Here is a 13,497-nt window from a genome sequence, read left to right as displayed (position 1 = left end):
TGCTTTGCTCTTTTTATTGCAACAGGTCAACTCCCTAGAAACCAGATCAACATTTGTGCCAAGACTCAGTGTGGTGGATTTATCTAAAATAGCTATTCACCAAGAGAGGGTTCATTCAGTTTTTCCCACTTAAAAAAATAATCTGGTCTCTAAATGGGTCCAATTCCACTCAAATCCCCCAATGTTTTAAGTGTGGAAGGTTTTAGGGATGACTAAGTTCCAGCCGTCAGTCCAACTCCTCGATCAATGGCTTTTTTGCAGGGGGCAGTTTCCCACCCCACATCTTCTCCAGTTCTTTGGTAACTACATCCACTTCTTTGACTGCCTCCAAATGGGTTTTATATTCCCTTTGCACTTCTAGAGCCAGGACAGTCAAAGATTCCTGGTTCTCATTGACCCAGGAGAGCAGAAATTCACACTTCTTCTTGGCGCCATACACCCTGGGCCGTTCCTCTGTTGGCACCAGTTTCTTGGCCTTGCCCAGCAGCCTGGCAAGATGGGAGAGGGCTGCCAGGCTGTAGCCTTTCTGCATGGCTTGATTCTCCCCCATCAGGATCTGGGCCACTGCCATCATAGCACCTGCATTCCCCAGGGGGCACTCAGGGTACCGGCTGGCTGTCACTGCCTGGAGGGAAGCCTGCAGCGCCTCTGCTGTGGAGTGGAAGACCTGCTTGGCACCCAATGCCCCAGCGACATCGAGGACCATGTCAGAGAACTCAGGCAGCAGCTCATCTTCACTCAAGTCCCCATTGTAGAGGGTGAGGGCGAAGACGTAGGCATAAAGGACATTAGGCAGCTGGAAACACACCAGGGGTGAGGCTGGGCTGCAGGTCAGGGAGCTCAGTGGTGGAACAGATGCAGGCACAGCAGGAACTGGGCTTGGCATTTCTTCAGGTTGCTGGGTGGGTACCATACTTGAGCTCGCTTGTGGCTGCTGGGTGCCCATGGGGGGGGAAGCACTTTGGGGTACCAGTGGCTGGTGGATGGGTGCCGAGCTTGGGGTCTTCTTCTCTGACTTCTGGGCAGCAGGGGGTTGGGCACCCTCAGCACCCCCCAGCTCCTGGACCAGCCCCCGGCCCCATCCCCACCACCAGGGCCTCCACGGGGGCAGAAAGGCTCCAATCTCCCCGCTGCTCAGCAGGCGCTGAAAGGCGGCCTTTTCGGCCGGATTGAGCCGCTCCCACAGACCGTCGTCCTGGTCCTCAGGGTCACGGCCTAGCTGGGGCTCCGCATCCCCGAGCTCGCGTAGCTCCCGCAGCCGGAGCAGGGCTTCTTTCAGGCGGGTTCGGGAGGCCGGGTCCCCCCGCTGGCCCTGGAGCCGGAGCAGCAGCTGCCGGCGGTGGAAAGCCTCGGCGCAGGCCCCGTGGCCTTGGTAACAGGGCACCGAACAGAAACGCATGTTACAGCGGGGGCACGTGTAGGCGGCCCGCTCCCGCAGACACAGGCCGCAGGGCTCAGCCGCCTCCATCTTGGCAGCGCTCGGGCATTTCCGCCACCGCTCGGGCATTTCCGCCTTCACCTCAGAGGCGCTCGAGGGGGTTCGCAACCGCCACTGTGTGGTTCGGCTATTTCTGTTTTCGGCTCGGAAGGGCTCGTACAACTTCGAAGAATTCCGCCCTAGATTCGGAAACGCTCGGGCGTTTCGCCTCTCAGCTTCGGAACTCCCCCCCCCCCCCGGTTCGGCTATTTCCGGCGACCCCGGCGTAGGGTCACGCTGTTTCAGGGTATGACAGTCGGCGGCATTGTGGCCGCCCCTGCCCTTGCAAGGCTGGCACCTATATCTGAATAGTCACAGCGTTGATCACCCGCGTCACTACTACAGCTGCCAGGAAAAAAAAAAGCCTGCTCCACACGCAGAGGCAGCTGCAGCAAAACTGCATCAGGTTCTTGCAGAATAAAGTCCCATGGAAGTCTGTACATTTCCTTCGTCCCAGAATTAGACCCAGCAATACCAAAAGCAGCAGCATGGCCGCACAGCATCATCACTCAAAAGGCAGGTGGAGTAACACTCGACCCTTTTGTCCCAGCACTTCTCAAATGCTGACACATTAAGCCATAACTGCCTTGGAAGTATCATCTCTATATTAGAGATGGAGAAACTGGTGCACAGAAGCACACAGACTCCAGCTATCCGAAGTGATCAACACTAGAGCCCTGCTCATGTCTTCCATGCTTTAGTCTAAATGAAGTGGAGAACAGGACTGAGCTAGTGCACAGCTCAGAGCACACAATCAGTCTTTTTGTTCTTTGTTTCTACTAATCTGTTTAAGCAGAGGATAAACAGTTGCCTGCTCATCATAGCTACAGCTTCCAGAAGGGTTTCTCCCCACCCCCCCACTAGATTTTGGGCACCAAAATGAGAAGCCCCAGGGAGACATACTGGGAGCGTTCAGAATTCAGCCCATAGAGAGACAAAATCAGAACTCATTCCCCTGCCTGCTTGCAGTGCCAGTAATGAAGGTTGCCTACAGGACATGAAATGTACAGAGGCTTCAGCGAACATGCAGTGGTATGTAAACTCAGAGTGAAGACCACAGGTAGGGCAACCTATGGGTCATCCCCAGTTGTCCTAGCTCCTTCTCAACTTCTCTCTCTCAGTCTCTCACAGCTGGTTCCCTCCCTTGAAGTGCCCCAGAGGAATCTGAAGCACAAGCAGGCAGGAGTGGTTGAGAGTGGCTGGGACTCAAGGGCATCTTGAACAAAGCCAGCTCACATGCAAGCGGAGGGAGAAGAGAATGCCTCCCCTCCCCCCCAGACCTCGAGAATGAAAGCAGCCACAAGACAGCACGCTTGGGTGACATCTGCTTTATTGGGTGAGGTGTGTCATTTAGGAGTTAGCATTGGGGCCCTTCTTCTTGCCAAAGCCTGGCACGATATTGACAAAACGCCGGTTGTACTGCATGCGTCTCTTGGCACGGCCAGTCTTCTTCTTCTTCTTCTCTTGCTTGGCAACCTTTGAGGGAGAGAGCACAGTTAGCTTAGCAACATGCCAAGAGGGGGCACTCCCATTCTAGACCCAGGACTCCTGGCTCCTAGTCCCACTGTGTGAACCACAAGGCTGTGGTGGTCTCAAAGTGTTTACTGATAAAGTGCAACAAACCCTCAGTCTGCAGCACGTGAAACAGCTCCCCCCCACTACCCCCCTTCGGTGAGGTTACATCAATGCACCAAAAGAATCACTTACCTTGGGAGTCTGGCCTCTCACCTTCCCAGCACGAGCCAGGGAGCCATGGACCTTACCTGGGGAGAGAAATCAGGAGAGCTGCACTCAGCGCCACAGGACACTGGGTAATATGTACAGTGTGGCTGGGACAGTTGCCCTGGTGGCCAGATTCATCTCAACTTTGTTATTCCAGGGCCTGCACTTTATTCACCAGTCCTTTAAGTTAACCCATGTGTCACCAGTGCCCTGGTAACTGGTTCCTCAACCTCCTTTGTAAAAGAGACATGGGTGACTGGGGGCCTCTAAGGGTATGTCTACAATAGAAGACTAAGACCATGGCTGGCCCAGATCTGCTGACTTATTCTCACAGGGCTACAGAACTTCAGCGTAGACTTTCTGGCTCAGGCTGGAGCTTAGGCTCTGAGATCATGTGAGCAGGGAGTCTCAGAGCTCTGGCTCCAGCCAGAACATCTACACTACTATTTTTAGCCCCACAGCCTGAGTCAGCTGATCAATGCTCAGACTGTGCTGTGGGTATTGTTGTTTGGGAGGGTTTTTTTTTTTTTAAAATCACAGTATAAATGTACCTCAAAGGACTGACAAGGTTCCCACAACCAACCCAACGGGCCTCAGTCCTGGACTGGAGGGGAGTTCAGTATGTTCTATTCACTCTGAGGGGCCACAGACTGAATATGCGGGGCCTCTCAGTGCTGTCTGATGTGAATCCCTGTACACTGGGCAGAGACCCAGCAAGCTTGTTTTACACAGGCATCCTCCAGGTCCTCTGGCATCTCATGCACCATTCAGAGCCCCAATGGCTACAGTGGTCTTAGTCTAGCAAGACTCTGCTGTAGCTGGTGGAGTTAACAGCTTGGCCATCCACTTTTGAAACCCAGCTAAAGAGCACAGTGGGCTGGATCTCTTTTGCATGCCTCTTCCACCTGTCCAGGAGCTTTATCTGGAAATTGAGTCTAGTCCACCTCTCCCAGAACCTTTTAATACTTACCACCCAGCATGCGAGCAGCCACCTCCAGGGTGGTAAACTCGCTGATGCCACATTGCCCAATGAGAGATTCATCCTCCAAGGGAGTTCCACCCAAGAGAACCACCTGATCCTCAGGTGCGATGCCCTCCAGGGACTCAATGTGAGCCTGATAGGAGACACAAGGTACAGAGGGGTACAGTCAGCTGGTAAGGCCAGGAGAGCAAAGCTAATCAAGCACCTTCCTCAAGTCAGCAGGCGTCACTGTAATCCTCCCCATAACATGAGGTAGAGGTGTGCTATCCAGGGGGGCACAATATCCCAGATCAAAGAGTTTCTTTCTGGGCAGCACAATGCTAAAAGGGCTGAGTGGTTGGAAGGAGTTCAGATCCCACTGACACAGATCAGGAGTGAGAAGAACTGATTCAGGAGGAGAGTTAGATCTGTGGAGACTGGCTTTGCAGGGAAAGAGATGATGCATTCCAACAGTCTCTGGGGATATGAATGGGGTAAATGCCATGGAGGGAAAAGAATCCATACACTAGGACAGACAGGAGTTATAGAAAAGCCTGACCAAATTGATTAGAGTGGCAGTGGGGAGGGGTACCACTGAGTTATAGGGTGAAACTAACAGCCCTTCATTCAAACTGCAAGGCCAAATGCAATTACGTCAATTACAATTTGGTGTCACAAAGTGCCAGAGGTATTTTAATGATAAGCAATCAGGAACATTTAATATTTCTTCTGAAGGAGCAGACACCAGGGAGCACTGGTTGAGTCCAGCATTGACTCAGAGGTGAGAGCAACCCCTCCTGGGCTCAATCCCACCCCACCCCCTGCAGCACAGCCCTTTCCAATACCATGCTGGGACACTGGAATCAGCAGAATGCCCCTTACTGACTCAACTCCAGAGCACCATGGCTTTCTGTGAAGGTCTTCCATCCAAGTTCTGGACTTGGAAGCACATACACAGTGTATAATGTCAAGATCAAAGCCTGATGTGTTCCAGCTTTGGGCAGCCATGTTCCTAGGATTCTCTCATAAGGCTACCTTCAACACAGATCAAGCAGAGGAAAGAGACATGCAGTGCCCAATACTTTCTTTGCCAATATTTATGATCAGAAATCAGCAGCAATTCTGCTCCTTCCCCTCCCCTCGGGCAGGAGCAATCAGCTGAAGGATGCACTGAAAAGCCCAACAGACATGTTTAGGGCGACATGGGGTGGGGCACAAAAAAAGTATGTGGCTAGTGAATCCTTACCTTAATGTGAGCTACTGTTTCCTGTCCAGACACCTCAAGGGTGTGCAGGTTCTGAGCACGGATGAACAGCTGCATGGTTCCAGCTATGCTGAGTGGACAGAACAAGAAGAGTTAGAGCAAGTTACCCAAGATCAGGCCATTCCCACAGCAGGCTAAAAACGTTAGGTGTCGCATTCTGTGGCTACATTACATTAGACAGGCTGAGAGACACACGCAGCTTACTTGTCAGATTTCACCGCAGCTACCCAGTAACCTACTGGGAGCTCTACAGATAAAAACCCAAACAGAAAACAAGCAGACACCATGAGCCAGTGAAACACCCAGGAATAGAACCCAGGAGTCTTGACTACCAGCACCCTTGTTGTAAAAACTAGGCCCCACTCCCTCCACCCACCCTTCCAGAGCCAGTGACAAACCCAGAAACAGAACCCATAAGTCCTGTCACTTGCTTAAAACACAAGAGCAAGTGAAGGAACTCAAAAGACCTGACTTCCAGCCTCCTTCTCTAGCTGTGAATCCCATATTGAAACATAAGTTAAGTGACTAAGCCTGCAGCAGTAAATCATTACTTACACAATGCAATCAGGATACACAAACCCTGGCAAAGGCAGGAATCTCCAAAGGCCCTGGAATTCTGCTCTGAGTACCCCAGATCGAGCACAGTCTAGCCAAAGTCAGTCTCTGCACCCTCCCAACAAAGTCAGTCTCTGCACCTTCCCTAGCAGATCTGCTAGGGCATAAACAAGGAAACTTTACTGACGTTCCTCCCCAGATGGACTTTGCTGCCACCCCAGCAACAGACGGTACTGGTAAAAAAAATCAATGCCACCTGCTGGGCCTGGATTAGTTTGAAAGGTTGTCTAAAGTGGAAGTTTGGATACGCTTTTTAGCAGCATCCTTAGTATGCCCCTGAAACAGAACCCAGGAGTTCTGATACCCAGCCCTCCCCTGCTCTGACACCCACTGACTCCACTTTCCTCCCAGATCTGGGGATAGAAGCCAGGAGTGGTTCACTAGGGAACGAGGATTAAAAGTGCCCAGCTGAGCTAGCCAACTTTACCAAGAGATGCAGAATGGGGAGCCACTTCCCAATCACCAGCAATCTGGGGGGCGACACAAGGCACCCGGCACCATCCAGGGATCTCCTCACCAGTCACAATCCAGAACTGCAGTCAGCCTCAACCGCTCTCACCGTTTGCCTGTCAGACCCATCGGCCCTTCCCTCGTTGGGCCTCTTTGTTCCAGACCAGGCCAGCGAGGCGCCTGGCCCACCGGAGGAAGAGGCGGGGGAGCCTCCTCCCTTCACTCACCCAAGGGGTTTCCTACCCGCACCACAGCGGCCGGCCAGCCGCCCCCTGCCGCCCGCGGGTGCCCCCGAACCACGAGTCGCCGGGGGACGGGAGAGGCGAGGGCTGCTTCGTGTCGTGTCCCGCCCCGCTCTGAATCCCTGCCCTCCCTCTCACCAAACCAACGCTCCCGCCGGCGTCCCCCACCACCTGATCCAGCCCCGCGGAGCGCCCCGAGGCCGCGCTCTCAGGCGGGCAGGACACCGGGGCCTCACTCACCACGAGACGCCGCCACCGTACAAAATGGAGCCGGAAAGAAAAAGGAGTTGACTAGGAGCGCGCACACTGATATACGTACAGGGAGACGCGCGCGGTGCGTAAAGCGTCACGTCATACGCAATCGGCTGTCGCCCGCGGAGGCGTCCTATTTTTACGTCACAACCCGCCCCCTCCCCGCGGTCCCAGCCGGACGCGGCAGCAAAATGGCGGCGACCGTAGCCCTAGCGGGGCTGAGGAGGCGGCCGGGTAGCGTGTGGGGCGCGGGGGCCCGGCGGCTGCTGCAGGTGACTCCCCAGCAGGTACCGCGGACGGGGGCTCAGGTGGCCGGATCGTCCTTACCGCCTGCAGCCCGGACTCCCCGGCCCCCCCGCAGCGCTACGCGGCTAGAGGGTGGCTCTCCTGCCCCGCACTGAAACGGCGCCCGCCGTGGGGCGGGACAGGCAGCGCGTGGCTGCTGCAGGCGGGATAGCACCTGACGGTTATTTACCCTCCCCCCCCTTGCATTTCAGAATCCGTCCCGGGACAAAACTGAGACCCACCACCCCCATTATCCCGGGATTGTGGAATCCACTGAAGAATATAAATTTGTGGAGAGACTCATTCCACCCACCAGAATTCCTGCTCCCCCCAAACACGCCCAGTACCCCACCCCGTCTGGCTGGAGAGCGCCATCAGGTAACCGTATGGGGCACCCGTCAATTTCACTGCATGCACCCAAACCACTGAAATATTGCTGTTGATAATTGACATTTACAGATAGTCCACATAAAAATACTGCTTGAGAACTTAATTTGGTTTAAGGATATTTACTTTATATATTTTGATATGTGATGAGTTTGTATTTTAATGGATATAAAGCTTTAACTTTTAATTTCAATATGTCTTTAATTTCCCACAACTGTGAACATTTAAATCAATAAAATGCTTCAAATCCATGATTTTGCACAACTGGAAATTTAAATTGAAAAAGCTGCATAAAACATTGATATTATCCTTCAAAAACAAACAAATAATCAAATTCTGCCAAGCTTACTTGTAGCAATTGTTCTTGAATGCCAAGTAGCAGAAGGGTAGCCATGTTAGTCTGTATCCACAAAAATAGCGAGGAGTGCGGTGGCACCTTAAAGATTAACAGATTTATTTGGGCATAAGCTTTCGTGGGTAAAAAACCCACTTCTTCAGATGCATGGAGTGAAAATTACAGATACAGGCATAAATATATATTGGTACATGAAGAGAAGGGAAGTTCTCCATGTGTAAGGTAACTGTCTTCATGTACCAATATATATTTATGCCTGTATCTGTAATTTTCACTCCATGCATCTGAAGAAGTGGGTTTTTTACCCACGAAAGCTTATGCCCAAATAAATCTGTTAATCTTTAAGGTGCCACCGCACTCCTCGCTGTTTTTGTTGTTGAGTGCTGATTTAGTGTGCTGTGCCTGTATCCCAGTTCTGCATTGACTAGCTCCTCCCACCAATAAAATGAGTCCAAAATGGTGCTGTTGTGAGGAAGACCAGCTTTGGCCTGAGCTAGACCAGTGGTCTCCAACCTTTTTTATGCGCAAGATCACTTTTTTGAATTTAAGGGCAACCCAGCATCAACACCCCCCCACCCCACTTTCCCAAAGACCTGCCCCACTCACTCCATCCCCCCATCTCCTCTGCTTGCTCTTCTCCAACCTCACTCACTTTCACTGGGCTGGGGTAGAGGGTTGAGGTTCAGGAGGGGGTGTGGACTCTGGGCTGGGGGGTTCACTGTGGGAAGGAGCACTGGGCTGAGCCTGGAGCAGGGGGTTGGGGTGCAGTAGAGGGTGAGAGATGCAAGCTCTGTGAGGTTTCAGAGTAGCAGCCGTGTTAGTCTGTATTCGCAAAAAGAAAAGGAGGACTTGTGGCACCTTAGAGACTAACCAATTTATTAGAGCATAAGCTTTCGTGAGCTACAGCTCACTTCCTCAGATGCATATCGTGGAAACTGCAGCAGGCTTTATATATACACAGAGAATATGAAACAATACCTATTCCCACCCCACTGTCCTGCTGGTAATAGCTTATCTAAAGTGATTTCCAGCACAAATCCAGGTTTTCTCACCCTCCACCCCCCCCACACAAATTCACTCTCCTGCTGGTGATAGCCCATCCAAAGTGACAACTCTTTACACAATGTGCATGACAAACAAGCTGGGCTATTTCCTGCATAAATCCAGGTTCTCACATCCCCCCACCCCCATACACACACAAACTCACTCTCCTGCTGGTAATAGCTCATCCAAACTGACCACTCTTCAAGTTAAAATCCAAGTTAAACCAGAACATCTGGGGGGGGGGGGGTAGGAAAAAACAAGAGGAAACAGGCTACCTTGCATAATGACTTAGCCACTCCAAGTCTCTATTTAAGCCTAAATTAATAGTATCCAATTTGCAAATGAATTCCAATTCAGCAGTTTCTCGCTGGAGTCTGGATTTGAAGTTTTTTTGTTTTAAGATAGCGACCTTCATGTCTGTGATCGCGTGACCAGAGAGATTGAAGTGTTCTCCGACTGGTTTATGAATGTTACAATTCTTGACATCTGATTTGTGTCCATTTATTCTTTTACGTAGAGACTGTCCAGTTTGACCAATGTACATGGCAGAGGGGCATTGCTGGCACATGATGGCATATATCACATTGGAGGCTCGTTCACCTGCACATCCACCAATGTGATATATGCCATCATGTGCCAGCAATGCCCCTCTGCCATGTACATTGGTCAAACTGGACAGTCTCTACGTAAAAGAATAAATGGACACAAATCAGATGTCAAGAATTGTAACATTCATAAACCAGTCGGAGAACACTTCAATCTCTCTGGTCACGCGATCACAGACATGAAGGTCGCTATCTTAAAACAAAAAAACTTCAAATCCAGACTCCAGCGAGAAACTGCTGAATTGGAATTCATTTGCAAATTGGATACTATTAATTTAGGCTTAAATAGAGACTTGGAGTGGCTAAGTCATTATGCAAGGTAGCCTGTTTCCTCTTGTTTTTTCCTACCCCCCCCCCCCCCAGATGTTCTGGTTTAACTTGGATTTTAACTTGAAGAGTGGTCAGTTTGGATGAGCTATTACCAGCAGGAGAGTGAGTTTGTGTGTGTATGGGGGTGGGGGGATGTGAGAACCTGGATTTATGCAGGAAATAGCCCAGCTTGTTTGTCATGCACATTGTGTAAAGAGTTGTCACTTTGGATGGGCTATCACCAGGAGGAGAGTGAATTTGTGTGGGGGGGTGGAGGGTGAGAAAACCTGGATTTGTGCTGGAAATCACTTTAGATAAGCTATTACCAGCAGGACAGTGGGGTGGGAATAGGTATTGTTTCATATTCTCTGTGTATATATAAAGCCTGCTGCAGTTTCCACGATATGCATCTGAGGAAGTGAGCTGTAGCTCACGAAAGCTTATGCTCTAATAAATTGGTTAGTCTCTAAGGTGCCACAAGTCCTCCTTTTCTTTTTGCGAAGCTCTGTGAGGGAGTTTCAGTACGGGGGGGGGTCAGGGCTGGGGCAGAGTGTCAGGGTGCAGGAGGAGGTTTGGGGTGCTGGCTCTGGGGTGCAGCCTCCTGCTGGGTGACACTTACTGTGGGTGGCTCCTGGTCGGCAACGCAGCGAGGCTAAGGCAGGCTGTCTGCCCCGCTCCACTCCTGAGAGGGACCAACATGCCCATGCAGGGGGCACATGGCTCTGCAAGCGCTGCATCTGCCATTGGCCACAGCTCCCTGTTCCTGGCCAATGGGAGCTACGTGGGCAGTGCTTGCAGGTAGCAATAGTATGCAGAGGGAGACCCCTGCTCTCCCCCACCCCTGGGGCCCACGGCAGACAGAGAGCAAGCCTTAGCAGCAGCCCCGCTACACTGCCAGAGACTGCGATAGACTGGGAGATCCTCTGGGATCATGGTGACCACTGTTCTAGAGTATCTTAGAACATCCAGTGCTCTTAAGTGAAAGGGAACTAGTGTCACGCCTATGTTTTTTCCACCAGATTATGGGTTATGGTGCAGTAAATGCACTGAATGTTGGCAAGTCCCGTATGCTCCTCAAAACATTTTTCCATGTGATATTAAAGTAGAGGGTTTTGGTCACAGTGTTATATTCCTATGACTCAGATTATTGTTTTTAGTCTGAGAAAGTTTTCATACAGTTAAAGAGCTGGGTGCCATTTGTCTCTCTGAAAATTTCCCCCCACAGTGCTGCATAACCCTAAAGGGTATATGAGCCTAGAGCAAAAAGATACATTTTCTCAGATCAGAAGGCATCCAACCTGTAGTACTTTTTTTTTTTTTTTTTTTAACTTCTAACAACACAAACTGGCCCCTAACTCTGTTCTTGCTTCCTGTAACTTAATTTGAGCTACCGTCACTGTTGCTTGCATGTTTTATTTCAAGGATTTGTGGCTTTAAGAGTAAGGTACAGAAAAAGTGATCAAGGCTTGTAGTAGTCCTTCCAGCAGGTAATGCTGCCTCTTTGACTGGAATAGGCTTACCCCTCTGTTTCTAAAGCTTGAGAAATACAAGCCTTGTTAAGCAGTTGGTATCAGAAAAGTGACATTTATTCCAGTCAGATTTTTTTAGCAAAGCTACTGGCATATGAGCAGGCATCTGTTTTGCCATAATGCATAAGTCAGCTAAATTCTGACTGCATTTTTACCAGTGACTGGCTTAGCCAGGAACAACCCAGTTGGATTTTAGATGGTACTGGGAGTTTGTGGTACAGAGAGTAGAGTTGCAAACTGAGATGACTTGAGCTTCACCAGGGTCACTTTTCTGATCTGGGCTCACTAGTGGAGCATGCAGAGCAAACAGTGCTCTGGCCTAGAGTTGAAATCAGGTTTTTTTTGGTTAGATACTCCACCTGCCCTTCCTTACTTTGTGAGACGTTCCCGCATGCACAACGTTCCAGTCTATAAGGACATCACCAGTGGCAACAGGAGGATGACTGTCATCAGGAAAATCGAAGGAGATATCTGGGTACGTGCCATTCCAACGCATTCCTAACAGCCTACCAGTGATAATACAGATTCTTAAACAATGCATATTCGGTGATTCTCCTTACCCCAAAAGGGAAAGCAAATTTAATAATAGGAGAAAGTATATTGAATGTGTCCTGCAGAAGTCAGTTTCACAGCCAATCACAGGAATATAGCGAGGGCCCTACCAATTCACAGCTCATATTGGTCAAATTCATAGTCACAGGATTTTAAAAATGGTAAATTTCATTTCAGCTATTTAAATTTGAAATTTCGTGGTGTTGTAATTGTAGGTGTCCTGACTTGAAAAGGAGTGGGGAGGGGGTGTGGGTTGGTTGCTGTACTGCTACTCTTACTTCTGCGCTGTTGGTGGCAGCACTGCCTTCAGAGCTAAGCAGCTGGAGAATGGCAGCTGCTGGCCAGCAGCAGCGCAAAAGTAAGGGTAGCATGGCATGGTATGAGCAAAGAAGTAAGGATGGCAATACCATAACCCCCTAAAATAACCTTGTGACCTCCCTGCAACAGTCTTGGGTCAGGACCCCCAATTTGAGAAACACTAGTCTCCCCCCCATGAAATCTGTATAGTACAGGGTAAAAGCACACAAGACCAGATTTCATGGTTTGACACGTTTTTCATGACCATGAATTTGGTAGGGCCCTAAATATAGCTTTGTAAGAGAGTTACATATTCCCCAGGGTAACAGCCACTACAGTGATATTAGTTAGGAAAAAGGCTAATAGGGATGCTATACTAGTCCAGGATAAAGAGCAAAGCTTTTTTTCTTGAGGAGAGATCACTTTCCTCCTTGCATGGATGCAGAAAATGGAGAGTTATATTTGTTAGCGAATCATCTACCACCCCAGGAAACAAAATTCCAGACTAGCTGGAGCACTGACACTGCTGTTCTGGCAGCTCCTACAAGACCTAATTAACAACATAACATCTCTGAACTGTTTAGTGTTATGCCTTACACAGCTTTAAATAAAGACAGTCAAACTAGCTCTTAACTGCTGAAAGCATGGCCTAGTGTTTGATGCCTAAACTTTTGGGCTGTCCTTATTTGATAGTTGTATTGAGACTGTATTCTTGTTCTGTTTCTTTAACCTCAGGCCCTGGAAGAGGAAGTTAAGGAGTTCCTCACTCAGCTCGCTGGGAAACCACCACCTATTCAAGTCAACGAAATCACCTGCAGCATCCGTATCAAGGGCTATTTTGACAATGAACTGAAAGAGTGGTTGTTGAACAAGGGGTTTTAAATAAACCAACTATCCTGTTTTCTTTGTGCTGATTGATGCTATCTATCCCCTTCTGAGGAGGATGTGTTTTCTTGCTCAGAGCTATTCTCGACCCAGATGAACCAGTCTTACTTTTTATGCAAAAGCAGCAAGGATCCACAGGGACATAACAAGGTCCCAGTAACCTCCATATTATACCCCATCCAGAAAAGGGGAAGTGTTCACATAATGTCCTAGCAGCACAATGCTTTTTGCCAAGAGAGGGAGCTGTACTATAACTTCCCCATGAA

At 49.9% G+C, this 13,497-nt stretch overlaps 3 protein-coding genes across 5 annotated transcripts; 1 reads left to right on the top strand and 2 right to left on the bottom strand.

Moving 5' to 3' along the window:
• Positions 1–1,579, bottom strand: ZNHIT2 (zinc finger HIT-type containing 2). The gene has a single exon (XM_073351886.2). It carries the CDS (start codon positions 1,505–1,507, stop codon positions 227–229), a length of 1,281 nt encoding a protein of 426 aa, XP_073207987.1. The 5' UTR covers positions 1,508–1,579; the 3' UTR covers positions 1–226.
• Positions 1,580–2,790: 1,211 nt separating this feature from the next.
• Positions 2,791–7,055, bottom strand: FAU (FAU ubiquitin like and ribosomal protein S30 fusion). Of its 2 annotated transcripts, none has more exons than XM_073351878.1 (5): positions 6,972–7,055; positions 5,407–5,494; positions 4,170–4,314; positions 3,185–3,240; positions 2,791–2,953 (listed from the first exon to the last, which is right to left on the bottom strand). In XM_073351878.1, the coding sequence occupies exons 2-5, from the start codon at positions 5,479–5,481 to the stop codon at positions 2,828–2,830; spliced, it is 402 nt and encodes a 133-aa protein (XP_073207979.1). In that variant the 5' UTR covers positions 5,482–5,494; positions 6,972–7,055; the 3' UTR covers positions 2,791–2,827. The 2 variants fall into 2 exon arrangements, with proteins under 2 accessions (XP_073207979.1, XP_073207978.1); XM_073351877.1 differs by lacking the exon at positions 6,972–7,055 and adding an exon at positions 5,980–6,094.
• Positions 7,056–7,138: 83 nt separating this feature from the next.
• On the top strand, positions 7,139–13,247 carry MRPL49 (mitochondrial ribosomal protein L49). Of its 2 annotated transcripts, none has more exons than XM_073351876.1 (4): positions 7,139–7,255; positions 7,481–7,646; positions 11,848–11,972; positions 13,082–13,247. In XM_073351876.1, the coding sequence occupies exons 1-4, from the start codon at positions 7,175–7,177 to the stop codon at positions 13,226–13,228; spliced, it is 519 nt and encodes a 172-aa protein (XP_073207977.1). In that variant the 5' UTR covers positions 7,139–7,174; the 3' UTR covers positions 13,229–13,247. The 2 variants fall into 2 exon arrangements, with proteins under 2 accessions (XP_073207977.1, XP_073207975.1); XM_073351874.1 differs by having other exon boundaries at positions 7,139–7,270.
• Positions 13,248–13,497: the final 250 nt, after the last annotated feature.

The sequence above is a fragment of the Lepidochelys kempii genome, chromosome 7 (genome assembly GCF_965140285.1).
Source record: "Lepidochelys kempii isolate rLepKem1 chromosome 7, rLepKem1.hap1, whole genome shotgun sequence".
In the NCBI taxonomy this organism is placed as follows: domain Eukaryota; kingdom Metazoa; phylum Chordata; order Testudines; family Cheloniidae; genus Lepidochelys; species Lepidochelys kempii.
Note: the sequence above shows the minus strand (reverse complement) of the source record. Positions and strands in the feature narration are given on the sequence as shown.

Coding starts and splice junctions, on each gene's coding strand:
- ZNHIT2 (XM_073351886.2), bottom strand. CDS start 1,507: ATGCCCGAGCGGTGGCGGAAATGCCCGAGCGCTGCCAAGATGGAGGCG.
- FAU (XM_073351878.1), bottom strand. CDS start 5,481: ATGCAGCTGTTCATCCGTGCTCAGAACCTGCACACCCTTGAGGTGTCT. Junction 4,315..5,406: donor AAACAGTAGCTCACATTAAG/GTAAGGATTCAC, acceptor GTCTCCTATCAG/GCTCACATTGAGTCCCTGGA. Junction 2,954..3,184: donor TGAGAGGCCAGACTCCCAAG/GTAAGTGATTCT, acceptor TCTCCCTCAAAG/GTTGCCAAGCAAGAGAAGAA.
- MRPL49 (XM_073351874.1), top strand. CDS start 7,175: ATGGCGGCGACCGTAGCCCTAGCGGGGCTGAGGAGGCGGCCGGGTAGC. Junction 7,271..7,480: donor TGCAGGTGACTCCCCAGCAG/GTACCGCGGACG, acceptor CTTGCATTTCAG/AATCCGTCCCGGGACAAAAC. Junction 11,973..13,081: donor AAATCGAAGGAGATATCTGG/GTACGTGCCATT, acceptor CTTTAACCTCAG/GCCCTGGAAGAGGAAGTTAA.